This window comes from Cannabis sativa, chromosome 7, assembly GCF_029168945.1.
Source record: "Cannabis sativa cultivar Pink pepper isolate KNU-18-1 chromosome 7, ASM2916894v1, whole genome shotgun sequence".
Lineage (NCBI taxonomy): Eukaryota > Viridiplantae > Streptophyta > Magnoliopsida > Rosales > Cannabaceae > Cannabis > Cannabis sativa.
The window spans coordinates 1,298,150-1,313,078 of NC_083607.1; the positions used below are offsets into that span (position 1 = coordinate 1,298,150).

The 14,929-nt window shown below is 32.5% G+C and overlaps 3 protein-coding genes across 3 annotated transcripts; all 3 read right to left on the reverse strand.

Moving 5' to 3' along the window:
• Window positions 1–1,358: 1,358 nt before the first annotated feature.
• Window positions 1,359–3,338, reverse strand: LOC115697331 (uncharacterized). The gene has a single exon (XM_030624286.2). The coding sequence runs from the start codon at window positions 3,292–3,294 to the stop codon at window positions 1,495–1,497; it is 1,800 nt and encodes a 599-aa protein (XP_030480146.2). The 5' UTR covers window positions 3,295–3,338; the 3' UTR covers window positions 1,359–1,494.
• Window positions 3,339–4,297: 959 nt separating this feature from the next.
• On the reverse strand, window positions 4,298–6,892 carry LOC115697332 (uncharacterized). The gene is made up of 2 exons (XM_030624287.2): window positions 6,085–6,892; window positions 4,298–5,217 (listed from the first exon to the last, which is right to left on the reverse strand). Exons 1-2 carry the CDS (start codon window positions 6,766–6,768, stop codon window positions 4,423–4,425), a joined length of 1,479 nt encoding a protein of 492 aa, XP_030480147.2. The 5' UTR covers window positions 6,769–6,892; the 3' UTR covers window positions 4,298–4,422.
• Window positions 6,893–10,222: 3,330 nt separating this feature from the next.
• On the reverse strand, window positions 10,223–14,351 carry LOC115697333 (polynucleotide 3'-phosphatase ZDP). Its single transcript, XM_030624288.2, has 11 exons — window positions 13,879–14,351; window positions 13,727–13,786; window positions 12,771–12,839; window positions 12,209–12,277; window positions 12,040–12,096; window positions 11,874–11,950; window positions 11,586–11,667; window positions 11,365–11,481; window positions 10,812–10,939; window positions 10,635–10,704; window positions 10,223–10,456 (listed from the first exon to the last, which is right to left on the reverse strand). The coding sequence occupies exons 1-11, from the start codon at window positions 14,197–14,199 to the stop codon at window positions 10,409–10,411; spliced, it is 1,098 nt and encodes a 365-aa protein (XP_030480148.2). The 5' UTR covers window positions 14,200–14,351; the 3' UTR covers window positions 10,223–10,408.
• Window positions 14,352–14,929: the final 578 nt, after the last annotated feature.

A 14,929-nucleotide genomic window follows, 5' to 3' on the forward strand; every position in this document is an offset into this window, starting at 1 on the left:
TAATCCCAATAGGTAAACCTTATAACATTAACTTTAGGTTATGTTTTTGTAAGAAGGCAAAAAAACAAGAGAAAAAGTAGTGAAAATGAAAATAAGTAAAATGAGAAAAGACATAAATATTAGATGTTTTTATTTTTCTTGCAAGTAAAATGTTAAAATATACAAATGATGTCTAGTACCATATAAAGTGTTATATTGTTATTGATAGAATTAAATATTCAATTTAATATAATTTATTTAATAGTAATTGCAGAATATCGCTATAAAATGATACCTTATGGTTGCTAACCACAACGATTCTCTTCTTGCACTTACTAGTACTTTTCGATATCAATTATATCAATGTTAGTAAAAAAAGATATTCTTTACTTACTAATCAATTATTTATTCATTGCACCAATAAATAACTAATTTATGTCAATATTTATTATAATATTTATATATATGACTGAAACTTAAGATGATTGATTGAAATTACTTGATGCATCATGTTATAACTTTACAACATAAAACTCAACCAAGAGCCAACATACAACAAGTTAAAATGAATCCATACACAACCAACTAGTCACTAATCAAACCACAAATCGAAAACAAAAATTAAATGTAAGAAAACTAAAGTAAAAGAGACACAAGATTATTATACAAGTTCGGCGAAACAAAGAACCTGCTTCCTGTTACTCCCTTGAGTTTTTCTTCTCCATTAATATGATGAATACAAGGTTTCAATGGTTGTGTGCATCGTAGAGAAAATTACAAAAAAACACCCCTAAAACTCAGCTCGATGAACATTAGTCTTGATCCAGTTTTCCCAAACTCTCTTCTCTCTAATTTTTTTCTCTTAAATGGTTTCTCTCCCACTCAATCTCACTCTCTCTCTCAATTCAGTATGAATTGTTTCTTACAATACAAGAATGATCAAAGCCTTTAAATAACAAAAACTAAATACAACAAAATGCTACATCATTTCAATTAACACAACAAAACCAAAGCTGCAACATTTAACTCAATAGTTTGTTAGTTAGATTTGTTATATTCAATATTGTTTGTAATATGAATTACCAAACAACACATGTTAGGTGTGTAATTTGTAATGTGCATGTATCATCACTCATTTTCTTAAAGTTTAACCATTACAAAGATGCTTATAGAAATCTGATGAATCCTATTCTTTACATGTAATCAAACCTATATTGTATAAAGCAAGAAAGAAAGGAAAAAAAAACTCTACCACTCACAACAATCTCTTCAAAATAGATTAAAAGGTTAAATATGAAAGATATGTTAAAATTGTGCTTTATCATATTTTGATAATTTCTCTCTTTTCTTTTTCTATTTTTTGAAGTAAAAGTATGAAGTAAAATAGAAAAAATTGAATTTTGGTAAAGTATTTTAAAGATTAGAATATGAAACAAAGTAAATTCATTTCATTACATGAATGAAAATGAATAATGATAGCACTCTACTCACTCTAATCTACAAAAATCTTTTATCTTACAATAAATTATCAGTTGAACTAATATCACCATCCAAAATTCCATGTCTTGTCAAAACAATCTCCTTTACTAAATTTCTATAAGTAAAAGGTCTAACTGCAGCTCTAAGAAAAAGTTCAGGTGGGATTCTACTCTTCTTGATTCTCTTCCTCCATGGACCAATTCCAACTATCTTCCATTCCTCTGGACTCACTTTAGCCCTCTTACCCCTCATCTCAATCTCATCACCATCACCACCATCATTATCATCACCATCACCACCACCATCATCATTATCTTCCATATCCATTGCAGCACCTAAATGCTCTCTATACCTTTCATTAGACAACTCCACACTCCTCTTCACTAAATTCTCCATTCCTTCTGAGCTTGTCAATGCCTTTTTAAACTCATCTTCCCAATACTTATCATCACCTTCTTCATCTTCATCTTCTTCTTCACTATCTTCTTCTTCCTCATCAACAACAACTTCATCTTCTTCTTCTTCTTCTTCTTCTTCCTCGATCCAATCCACAATCTCACCCGAACCATTGCCCACTCGCATATCGCTCTCATCATCATCCGGGGCATCACAACCGAGTTCAATCTCCTCCAATTTCGCCTTCCATTCCTTAGTATAAGGATGCAACAACTGCATTGGATGATTCTTAAGCAAAAACTCCAAACACTTAGATTTATCTTCATCACTCAATTTCTCATAAGCCTTAACAACATCATCAACATAACCTACCTTTTGACTAACCTTCAAAATCTTACAAAGCCCACCATAGTAAGTACACAACTCAACACTCCCATCATCTTTCTCCAACTCAAACAAACAATCTTTCTCCGTTTTCGGATCGAGAAATGGCATTAAAACCTTAAAGAAATTATCTTGAGGCTCAAATCTACATTGATAAACAGGTCTCTTAACATAAATTATATCTGGTCTAAACCAAGCTGCACATTTTGTTATCATTGATCTTGTCATATTCCCTAATCTACCCATTAAATTCCATTTATCTAATCTTTGATCAAAACCATTTTCAACAACAACTTCACATACCAATGTCCATTGCTGCCATGGAAGCTCTGAAAGTCTCCACCTTGGATGCCTAACAAAAACCCAAAAATACTTAAACTTTTTCCTATCCATTTGCTCCAATCTCTTCCCAAATTTCTGTCCCATTTCCGATTTCTCAATCTTCTCCCACTCCTCTGCATCCCTAACCTCGCTGATCATAGCCACTCTCTCGTCCGAAAATCGCCCCCGAACCGGGTCGCCGAGCACCACACCGCGCCACGAATAGGGCCCGAATTCGCCGTACTTGTACCAATCATTAGGGTTTCGTAAATTGGGGTCGTCCTTATCCATAAACCTAACCAATCTATCGTACCCAAGTCCAATTTCTTGGAGCTCGTCTTCTGTGAAATTATCTGGATGGTTTCTGTTAGGGTTTTTCAAACGGTAAAAGAGTGATTCCGCCATTTTCTTGTTTCTCCGGCGAGCGTTGCGTTTTACTTCCCGGCGAAATTCGGCGTTGCCCTCGATGCGTCCTCCCGATGAGGAGCCGCCGCCTGGGCCGGGCGGCTTTTTCTTGCTCCGGCCGGCGTATGAACGGAGATCTCGCGATTTTCCTCCGGAAGCGAGAATTGCGGGGATGGTGGGGAAGTGGGAGGGTTTTGGAGCATTTTGAGGTGGGAAAGTGAGAGTCTTTCGAAGTGGATTGGAGAATGGTGAGAGAGATGAGCAATGGAGAAGAGAGAATTTGGGGTTTAGGGTTTTACAGAGAGAGAAATCTTGAGTCACCATATTCATCCTACTTCCTCTTTTGTAAAAGATAAACCCTTTTCTATATTTTTCTAAGAGAAAATGAAAAAAAAAATTACCCATGTATTGTTTTTTAACTTTTTTTTTTAAAAAAATTTATATAGAGTTCTGTAAAAATAAAAAAAAAAATAATAAAAAAAAAAAGTGTAAAAATAAAAAAGTCTAAAAATAAAAGATACAGAATTTTGTGTATAAAAAAAAATATAAACTTAAAAAAATTTTAAAAATTACTCTTAACATTTATTTTAAAATTTTTTCCTCACATTATTTTATGTTAATTTGAATACTTATTTTAATTTTATTTTCATAATTTATTCTTATTTTTTATTTTTTCCTAAGAAAATTTCATATAATTTTTTATTATATTTTTTAAAATATAATTTAATAATTTTCTCAAAATATATATATATAATTTAATTTTATTTGATAAGTATATTTTTTAAGAATATAAACTAGAAAAAAAAAATTAAAAATTTAGTACAATTAAAGATAAAAAATTTATATAAAATAAGAATTATTAAAAATAGAGTTTCTTTAAAAAAATTTAAAATGTAAATAAAATTTCCCCAATTGCAATTAGAATCAAAATAATAATAAAAAAATTGATTTAAAATATAACATAATTACAAAAATAGTCAAAATAATTTTCAGAAATTTTTTAAAATATTTTTTTTTATGTTTATTTACAATTTTACTATTTAAAATTTTCATTCATAAAATTACATTTCTAAAATTTTAAAATTATAAAAATACATTCAACAAAAAGTAAAAAAAAAACACTAAAATACAATAAAAAATCACCATATTGTTATGACAACTATAATACAACTATAAACAAACTAGTATATTTTTTTTTATTTTTGTAAACAAAAAAAATTCAAAACATAAAAATAAAAAAAAATACATATTGAAGTATTTTTGTATAATTTTTTTTGAAAAATTTGATCAATTATATAAAATTTTCAAATAATAATAAAGAAAAACTTGAACATGAGAAGTATACAAAAAGATCAAATAAACCACCAATCTAGTGTTGGATAATTCCATTGTTTTGCCTATGATTACATTACAATTATTAGCCTATTTCAATGTAATTTCTATTTCAATTATAGAAATTTACTCATCCCCTTTAGTTTTTGTTTTGTTCTGATTAACACTTGAATCCTTTTCCGAAACTATTACCTCATTATTAGGATCGAAATCTTCCTCGAGTTCACCTTGCATATTGTCAAAATCCTTGTCCAAAACTATTACCTCATTATGAGGATCGAAATCTTCCTCGAGTTTACCCTGTTCCATATCGTCGGGATTTCGAGAGGGTTGACCAAGAGCTTCATCACCTTTTGACACAATCGATGGTAGCCGATTAATATCCCAACCGAGTATCTGACAAACAACTCGGCCATAAGCCCTATGAGCAAGCTTTTTCTTTGTCTTTGATATAGCGGTCGAGTGTTGCACAAGTGCAACACAATCCTTATACCTCTTCCCTACCTTCTTCCCTATTCCACCACAAACTATACAAAAAAACTCCCCGGCTTCCCAGTTCTTGATGTAAAAATCTCTCAACTTTCCATCCTCCTCCTTAAATAAATTCAAAAAGAAAGTGAACAATTTAGACTCCTTGGATGCATCTTGTTCCTCAACCTCGGTTGAATCTTCGTCCTCACTTTCATCCTCATCTTCACTGCAGTCTGAATTAGATTTTCTTTCGAAATAATTTTGGCAGGCTTTTATAGCAACATGTTGTGACCGAAATACAGTTAATCTTGCCTGGTCTTCAGCTGAAACCGAGTTTGCTGCAGAAACCGACTTTGTAGAAGCTAAAGAAGACTCAAAAGGACGCCATTCCAGCGCTGATGAAGAAGAATTATCGACAGGCTTTTCACATGGCCATTTGGAAGTAGATACCTGTATTATAAGCCATGTTAATACACGAAAAGAATCACACACTAAGCTGAAAAGATTCTAACTTTCACTGGCAGAGTATGCAAAATTTTAAGCTCATTTCGATTTTGTAGACAAGTTATACTTGAGCAATGTCTCTAAAGTAAAAATACCATTCCCTAAAGGTGATGATCATGATCAAGAATTGGGTTTCTAAGCTATGAAATAAAAAACGCAAACTTATATCCTAACAAGAAAGATTCAATCTGCCTTGTTGCCATCGATTTAAGCCTATGCTCGGTATTCTGCAAAGCTAAAAAAACATCATCACAGAATATAGAGAGTACCTAAGGTTGTTATTTTCTTTCTGGTTCAATGAAAACTCAGTTATAGTTCTTTTAACCAGTGCATCATATCGAAAACAATATTCAAAGCAGCAAAGACTATAAGACCATTTACAGCTATTCGATATCCACATAAAAGAAAACATCTCACCACATTGAATTCTACCATCATTTTCATCTAAATCAGGGCTATAACATTTCCTTAAGCATCAACACAAGAACAAACATATGCCTTAATTTCACCCTTAAATAATCAAAACCCAGAATTCAAAATCACCCATTTACTAACTTCAAACACAAAACCCATAAGAGATGAACTCAAGATTGTTTTGTAGAAATAGTCTTTACCGAAATTTGTCTTAGCAAAATAACCACGTTTGATCACACAAGCGACCAAAAACTATACTTTGGATCATAATACTATATAATACAATACGGTATAATAGGATGAATCAACTAGAGGTTTCAATAATCAAAATCCAGAATTCAAAATCACTCATTTAGATTAGTAACTAATAACCATAAAAGATGAACTCAAACAAAGTACCTGAATTTCTCCATTGTTGATTACATCTTTGCCAAGTGGTTCTCCTTTCAATACAACAACCGGAAGCTTATCAAAATCCCATCCCAAAACCCTGCAAATAGCCATAGCCAAAGCTCTATGGGAATCACAACTCTCATTTTTCGAAACAGCAATCAAATGCTGAACAAACCCTAAACAGGTCTTAAACTTCCTCCCACAATTCTTCTTCCCTAACCCATAACAAACCAAGCAACAAAACTCACCCTTCTCACAATTTTCTTGGTAATATTTTCTCAATTCACGATCTTCCAACAAAACCCTCAAAAAAAATTGATACTTTTCGTCTCCATTTCCAACCCAATAGTCTTCTTCTTCTTCCTTAGAATCATTATCGCCAGACTTGTCCAAGAATTCCTTGAAAGCATTGGCCGCATTGTGCTGAAGTTTCAGGGTAAAGTCCGTACCTTTATCCTCTGCCGTGTCCGACCGGGTCGAGATTCCGGCACCGGAGTTGGTTTTGGGCAAATGGGCATCCGAATTTGAAGGTGGGTTGGGCTTTAAGAGTTTGTTTGGGGGATTCGGAGGTTGTTGTGGAAGCTTTCTTTTGGGTCCAGAAATGGGTTTAGTAAAAGGAGGACCTTGGTGCCAAAGAGAGTGGAGGTAGATGACCTCGTCTCTGAGTCTCTGTTCTTCATAAGGATCCATAGGAGGCTTTCCCGGCGCCGGCGCGGTTACTGTTAATCGCTCTGTAATAAGTACTTCTGAGAAATGTGATGGTTTTGGTTTGATTTGGGGTGTAGTTTGAAATTTTTTGTTTTTGCAAAATGGTCCTTAAACAAAAATAAAATATCAAGAGGGGCTTAAGGTAAAAAAAAAAAATCGACTAATTAATAAAAGTGCGTTTGTTAATATATTTTTAATCAATTTTTTTATTTTTTTTAATTTAAAAAGTGAAAATATTTTCAAAAAATATGTTCTATAAAATTGTTTTCACTTTTTAATTTTTTAATTGAAAATCAAAATTTTGAAAACTAAAAAAATTTACTTTTACAATTTTTTTAAATAATTTTTTTTTATTTCTAATTAATATTTTGAACTCCAACCTCAATCTGAACCTTAGGATTCAGATTCCAGCCCCGACCCCAATCCCGTGACAACTCCGATCTTAAGTCCAGACCTGGACTCGACTTAAATAAAATTAAAAAATAAAAATATAAAAAATTATATAACACACTTTTGTTTTTTGTTTTTAAATTAAAACATAAAATTGGTTATAGAATAAATTTTTATTTTTTAAAAACACAAATTTTATTTTTATTTTTATGATTAAAAAATTAAAAAATAAAATGTTACCAAATACCCCATAAGATTTTTGTCTAACTTTGACATGTACTAAATTATATCTCCAAATTTTTAATTTTAAGAACTTTTATCTAATTTTATTTAGTTTTACTAATGTGATGATTGTTTATACTAAATCGTGCTCTCCCAAATTTGATATCTATCAAATCATATCCACTTGAATTTTGACATGTATTAAATCGTATACTTTAAAATTTCATCCACAATCTATAAGTAAATTAAACGCACGTCAAAATTTGAAAAGTAAAAATTTAATTAGTCTTTTTTTATTAATCAAAATTCAATTTTTTTTTTAATAAATTAACAGAGCACTTAACAAAAGGTCAAAAAATATTAGATAACTTAGATAAAAGCACACAATATTCCTCAACCAACAATTTAAAAATAGGAATTGAGATTTAAATAACTTGAACACACATGAGAATGTAGAAAAGGAGTTTATCTTGTATTTTGTGTTCATAATTCTTTCAAAAATAGTTTTTTATATAAATTTTTGATAGAATTGGTTAAAATTTTCAACTGTTAAAAATTTTGATTGGTTGGTTAAGTTGTGTAGTTAAAGTTTATATATGTTAATTTTTTTTTTTTGGTTGGTTAAAGTTTGCTACCATTAAAAATTTTGATTTTAAAATTATTAACTATTAAAGATTTCAGTTAACTGATTATATTTTTTGGTTAAATTTTTCAATCTATAAAATTTTTGATTGGTTGGTTAAAGTTTTTTAACAATTAAAATTTTTGATCTGATGGTTAAAGTTTTTAACTATAAAAAATCTTGATTTGCTGGTTAAATTTTTAGATTGATTAGTTAAATTTTTCAACCGTTAAAAATTTTGATCGGTTGCTTAAAATTTTTTAACTGCTAAAAATTTTAATCATCTCGTGAAATTTTTTAGTTAAAATTTTTGGTCAGTTGGTTATAATTTTTGACCAGCTAAATTTGTTTTGATTAGCTCCAAAAATTTTGATGGACTTTTTGAATTTTTTTTACAAAATAGTGTCAAAATGTGACATTTAGCAGTCTCGTGTTTCGTAAGGAGAAATATCGGGTAAGCTGTGCAATCCCACACTACTTGGGGAAGGTCAAGTGGGATGATTCTGAGACTGTGCAGGTATGGGAGTGGACAGTTGAAGAAGGCTTAAAGGGATTGATTCATACTACCTATATCAACAAGGTGCATCTTCTTTTTCGGTAGCCCATCACAGAAGAACTCCATAGTTAAGCGTGATTGACCTGGGATATTTTCAGGATGGATGACCTCCTGGAAAGTTTTTCCAGGAAGCATGCGAGTGAGGACAAAGCACGCTGGAAACACTCGTGTTGGTCTGTAGGGTCAGTCGTCAATCCAGGAAGTAGCCAGAGTGGCGTACTCGTGTATAAGAGCCATTATTCTGTGGGTGTAAGGGCTCAATGGAAGCTTGAAGCGGGGACGTTACAAATGGTATCAAAGCCTTGACCCAGCTGGAAATGTGGTCGACGAGGACATCGGACCCTGTAAGGGGGGTGATTGTGACAGTCAATAGTCTCGTGATCCGTAAGGGAAAATATCGGGTAAGTTGTGCAATCCCACACCGCCTGGGGAAGGTCAAGTGGGATGATTCTAAGATTGTGCAGGTATGGGACTGCACAGTTGAAGAATGCTTAAATGGATTGATTCATACTACCTATATCAACAAGGTGCATCATCTTTTTCGGTAGCCCATCACGAAAGAACTCCACAGTTAATCGTGCTTGACCTGGGATAATTTCAGGATGGGTAACCTCTTGGGAAGTTTTCCCAGGAAGCATGCGAGTGAGGACAAATTGAAGCGGGGACGCTACACAAAAATTGTGCAGTTAATTCTTCAAACTTGTCATGTTATTTAAGTAACCCATTAAAAGCTTGTCTGGGAAGTAACATCTATGCAAGCTTGTCAAGATCAACTTTCCCAAACAAGTCTTATATATTTGCCAAAATTACAGAGATCATGACTGAACATTCAGGCTCGAAAACCCGACTCACTTAGTGCACTTGCCTAGCTGAAACTTGGTAAACTCGGTTGCAAAAAAATTATTAAAAAAATTAAGTTCAAGTGCTACCAAAATTAGATTTCAAGTTTTTTGATTTTGAGTGTTTGGTACTAGGTTTTAAGTTTCAATCGATATGGTAGATTCTTGATCAACTTATACTCAACTCAAAAATTTCTCTATTTGAATCAAATTGTATGAAGATGTATAATTTGACCTAGAAGACTAATATGGTATTGGTGCCAAATCAATATATAATGATCTGTGTCACTTTTTATTTTATTGTTAAAGCATTTTCATTTGATCATTTTATTCTTTGATTTACCACTCGTGTTATGTTAGTTCTTGAATATTTTTTTCATCAGAATTTTGCTCCATGTGTGAATTTTGGTGCTGAGTTTTTTTTTTCCCAACAAAAACCATACCAAAATGCCAAATGACTTAATTTCTTGCTAAGGTAAGGCCACCTTGTAAAGATCACCAAAATCTTGTAAATTATACTAGAGGAGTAATGGGACTAGAGAACCCACATTTTTTTAAGACTAAAATATATGTTGATTGATGTTATATATTTATAGATTATTCAATATATATATATGACTATGGTTAGTTAAGCATAGCAATTTATTAAAACACTCATGACACAAATAAAAAAGATTATCAAAAGACAAATGGTTTAAGTTGAATTTCAATTATTTCATTTATTTTAATTGTCTTAATTTTCTGAATATAATTCCTAACACTCCTATTATAATATATTGAGTTATTTTGGTTTATATGTAATAATCATTTTCAGTCAACTCGAACAAATCCACTCATTGATAATTAAACTTTTTAGTCCTTTTTAACTATACAATAATTAGATTAAGATCACTAGAGAAATCATTCATGTAAAAACATAATTTCAAGACAATCTCATGAACTATTCACTGTCAATTTTGCACCAGCAGCAACCACCCGAGGCCACCGAGTTCCTCACACGACAAAGTATTCCTCGGGGACATGAAATTTAAGACCGACAGCCTGAAATCGAACAGTTTAGAGTGTGTCTTATTTATTATGGCATTGGTTGTATTGAAAACATGAAAAGCATAAAAATTTTGATGAACACAAGCAGTTTAAACTGAGTAATACTAAACGCATACTCGAAAAACTAGTAGGAACATTGCAATTATAACCCTGAGTAAGAAAAAGTTGGTACCTCTGCAAATTTTATATCAGCATCACTATGATCGTTTTCTCTTCCAGCAGCATCTCCAACATAAAAGGATCTAAAAAAGCAAATACAGAGAGACATTGTTAGCTAGTATTCTCGAGCGATAAGCCTTAAGAGCGGTAAAGAAAGAAGGACATGTGAGCAAATGAAAAGTTGAATAACCGATCCATATCAATAGAAATGCCAGAGTTGAAGTGATTTTCCAAGAGACGCCACATCCCTGGTTTTGGTTTGCGAAAGGGATCGTCTGCTTGACCATCGGATTTACTTACTCCACAAGCAACGAAAACCTACAATAATAGTAATTGCAGTGCAAATCTCATTCACTAACTTCTCTTAAATTTTCTACATAAATGTGAAAACAACAAAACGAAACAAGAAACTCGGTTTTCATCCTAATTTTTCAGTTAATGGTGGCCACTGGCAGGCCAAGGAAGAACTGCAACCGAAATATACAGTTGAATAAGTTCAGTTCTTGAAAGAATTAGAATATACACATTTCATTGAAATCAAACTTTTCGAGATAGTTTGGTATCTAATTTTACTTTCTTTAGCACATAAATTCTCATTGATACTCTTGTAAGATAGGACTAGCCTTTATATAGACTCGACCACTAACTAACTAACTAACTAACTAACTTGTGCTCGTATATTCGAGGCCTATATGAATAAAAATTCAATACGCGTTTACAATTTGATTCTAAGTTATAACTACCTGAATCGGGACTTTCACAGTCTCGATAAATTTGTTTAAGCGACCAATTTTTGAGTCCACGGCAACTTGTCTCTTATTTTTCCAGCGCTCAATGTTTGATTCGTTGGTAAAGATTACCTGACAAAGATTAGAAATGGAAATCAGGTGAACGATGCAAATAACTAGAAGCTTACGAATCACTGACCGTATGTACAATGGCAAACGAGGAATAAGAAAATAACCAGTTTATAGCCATCATTGTACAGGCTCTGTAGCTTAGCAGGTATTGAAGGATACATCAGAGACCAAGCATCGGCACCTACTCTGCGATAAGTGAAGCAACTCGAGTTGTTAGTGAGCGAAATTTGTGTAAAGCTTCCAACAAATGAAAATGTCTCGGTCATCTTAACTCACAAGAAAGATTTTAAAAACTATGTATTGGAATGAAATGTATTTTACTTCTATTTGGTTTAATTTCTTCTGCTAATTTGCACTTCAATGAAATCAGTACCGAAAGGATAGCATACAACCTTTTGACAGAAGTTTTTGCAAGGCATCCATCGAAATCAAAAGCAGCAATTTTGCTTGAATCATTAAGGCCTTCATCCTGTTAGAAGAGCGAAACACATAAAATGTTAGGTTCGAAATTCTCTTCACAATATGTAAGAAACACACCAATACAACGAACTATCTCACCCGCTCAAGAAATATAACGGTTTGAAATGCCTTCCAATTTGGTGATAGTGTTGCATCCTGAATTAGAAAACAATTTCGGTTAAGGAAATCATGCTAAGAAAATTGTATAATCTGTTGTGGTAGAGGGAGAAAGAAAACCTTAGAAGGGTGTAATAAGATTGAATCAGACCTTGTACTTATTCTTGACATCAGAAACCGAAAATGTTACATCTACGACTTCACCCTTTGAAATAGATAGCTGCAAGCAATAATGGCAAGATTACAAAACAGAATTCGATAATTGTCAAGATTCAAGAAGTGGTACACCGAACACAGGAATAATTGTGCAAAACAAAAGACATCAACTGGACTCGTGTTACATAGAAATCGAATATCAATGCTCACGCATCAGATGGCACTGATAATAGTATGAACTCTCACGAAACGAAGAAAATACAAATTGGGAAACAAAGAAAAAAGGAACGTCACGAATAATGAGGAAAATAAAGATAGCTAGCTTATTTTACTAAGGATTTCACAAGCAACTCATCATTGCTTAAAATGATTCCTGAATAAGCATAATGATGATGACATAGTAATTACAATGTAAGTAAATGTCAACATGTAGGGAAGGTAATATAGAGTCCACACACACACATCTTAGGATCATAACATATGGAAGTAACTCAGCACCAACATGATCAACCATTATCATCATCCAAGAATATATATTATATATATATTTGTCATACCTTTGCTTTCTTTGTGTTCCTTCCTTCTGATTCCTTTTCTTCATCTCCCTCTCTATCTTTCTCATCAACCTAATAATGGAGAACATAAAACATATGGTACAAGAAAAACTTAAATCATAATGAGTAAAATATGCTTCACAGTCTGTAGTGGCCGAAATTGGGCTCACACTCAATGTCATATGTGATGTTTCCAAAGAATGCTCAAATAAAATTGAGTTGGGCTATTTAACTAATTATGATGGTACAATCACAATACCAAACCTAACAGACCCAAAACGATACAGTCAAGTCAGACATTAACATTACTCATGACACGACACTGAGCTCACAATGATCTGACACGTATATGAAACTAAGTCTTATTACTCATCTAACGATCTCTAAAGTGGTCAGTCAAACTGATCACGCAAATAACAATCTCCCTACTAAAGTGGAAAATGAGCGCTTCCCAAGAGGGGTGAGCGGTCATGAGTAACGTTCTTCCATGAATGCCTATAAAAGCAACTCTCAGTCACTGAGAGAGGCAAATCAATCTCATTTATCTCAATACTTCTCACTTATCGTTCACTCTTTCATTCTCTCTAAAACTACATATTTATACTATCAAGATAGGTGGTAATTTAGTTCAGTCATTTATTTTTTTCTTTTTTGCTACATTGTTAACAATCTTGCTGACTTGCCCATCGGAGTCCCTTCAGCCAGCACTATCCTAATGTCCTGAGGTTTTCCGATTACTCTCTTCTTTGTTCTATAGGTTGTCTATGCCCGCATAAGATGTAAGACCATTTTCGATTGATTATGGATTTTGGCATCTACACAGTTCAATATAAATTCCTGGCAGGCTGGCAGTCCTTCTACTGCTATAAATATATGCTTATAACTTTATACACAAATGCATACATATTATACGTGTATATATATATTGATCAATTTTATTACTGTTAACAAAATCACACCTTGTCCTGAGTTTTATCCATTGTCTCCACCAATCTCTGTAAAGCTTCCTTATCAGAACTCTGAAATCATAAACAAAGAAACCCATTCATTTACCCCAAAAAATAAAAATCCAATCTTTTTCAAACCCATAAAGCCCAAAAATCAATTTCACCTTCAAAGCATCAAACCCTTTAATCTCCTCAGCCGAAAGAGGTAATTCCGAGCCAAAAGAGAAGCAACCCAAGTGGTGCCATTTAGTCATGTCGAAACCCCGAGAATCGCGGCTCACCAAACCCAACCTGAGAGACTTGGAATCGATGGTGTTGGAGCACTTCTTGCAAGATGAGCGATTGGATTTGGCGTACTCTGCCACGATTTTTGTGGAAGGAGCCATTATTGAGTATGGGTATGTTGCAAAGCGGAAAAAGGTGAAATTTTTAGAGATGGTGAATGCAGTAGAGGAAGTGAAACTGAGAGTGAAGATGGTTCGCATGAAGATGAATAAGGGTTTTTCTTCTTTGGGTTTTATATGGTTCCCGCCATTTTTGAGCAAAGCAACTCACTTTGAGTGGTAAACTTGAGACTAGTACTAATACAACCTCATTTTTCCTTGGGATAATTTCATAAAGAGTATTGCTAAAACTTAATACTCTTATCCCTCTTACCTTATTATTATTATTATTATTATTATTATTATTATTATTATTATTATTAGTGTAATTAAATATTAAATTTTATATAATTTAAGAAAATAGCTAAAGAATATCGCTAACCAATCTTTTTCTAAGTTGTTGAAGGCTATTGAAGGGATTGATTACTCTTTCTTTGGATTCCCAGATCGGCTAATATTGTAGCTCATGCTCTTACTAAGTGGGGTTTAAGTAATAATTGTTCGGGTTTTTTAACTTCTGGGAGGTGAATTTCCATGTGTTCACCAGTATCTTTACAAACTAGATTGTTTTTTTGGGAAATGCTTCCTTTGTAAGCATCAATTTTCTTTTTGTGAATGCATTGAGTTTTTTAAGCAAAAATATATGGTAGTGCACCAATTATAAAATGGGTGTCCGATAATAATACTTTTTTATAAATAAAAAATTATAAAAATACAATGTACAAAATTTTAAATATTTTAAAGGTTTTTAAAATTTTATTTCCTCACCATTATCTTTGCAAATTAGATTATTTTTAGATTTAAAGAATTTTATTTAAGTTCAATTTTACTA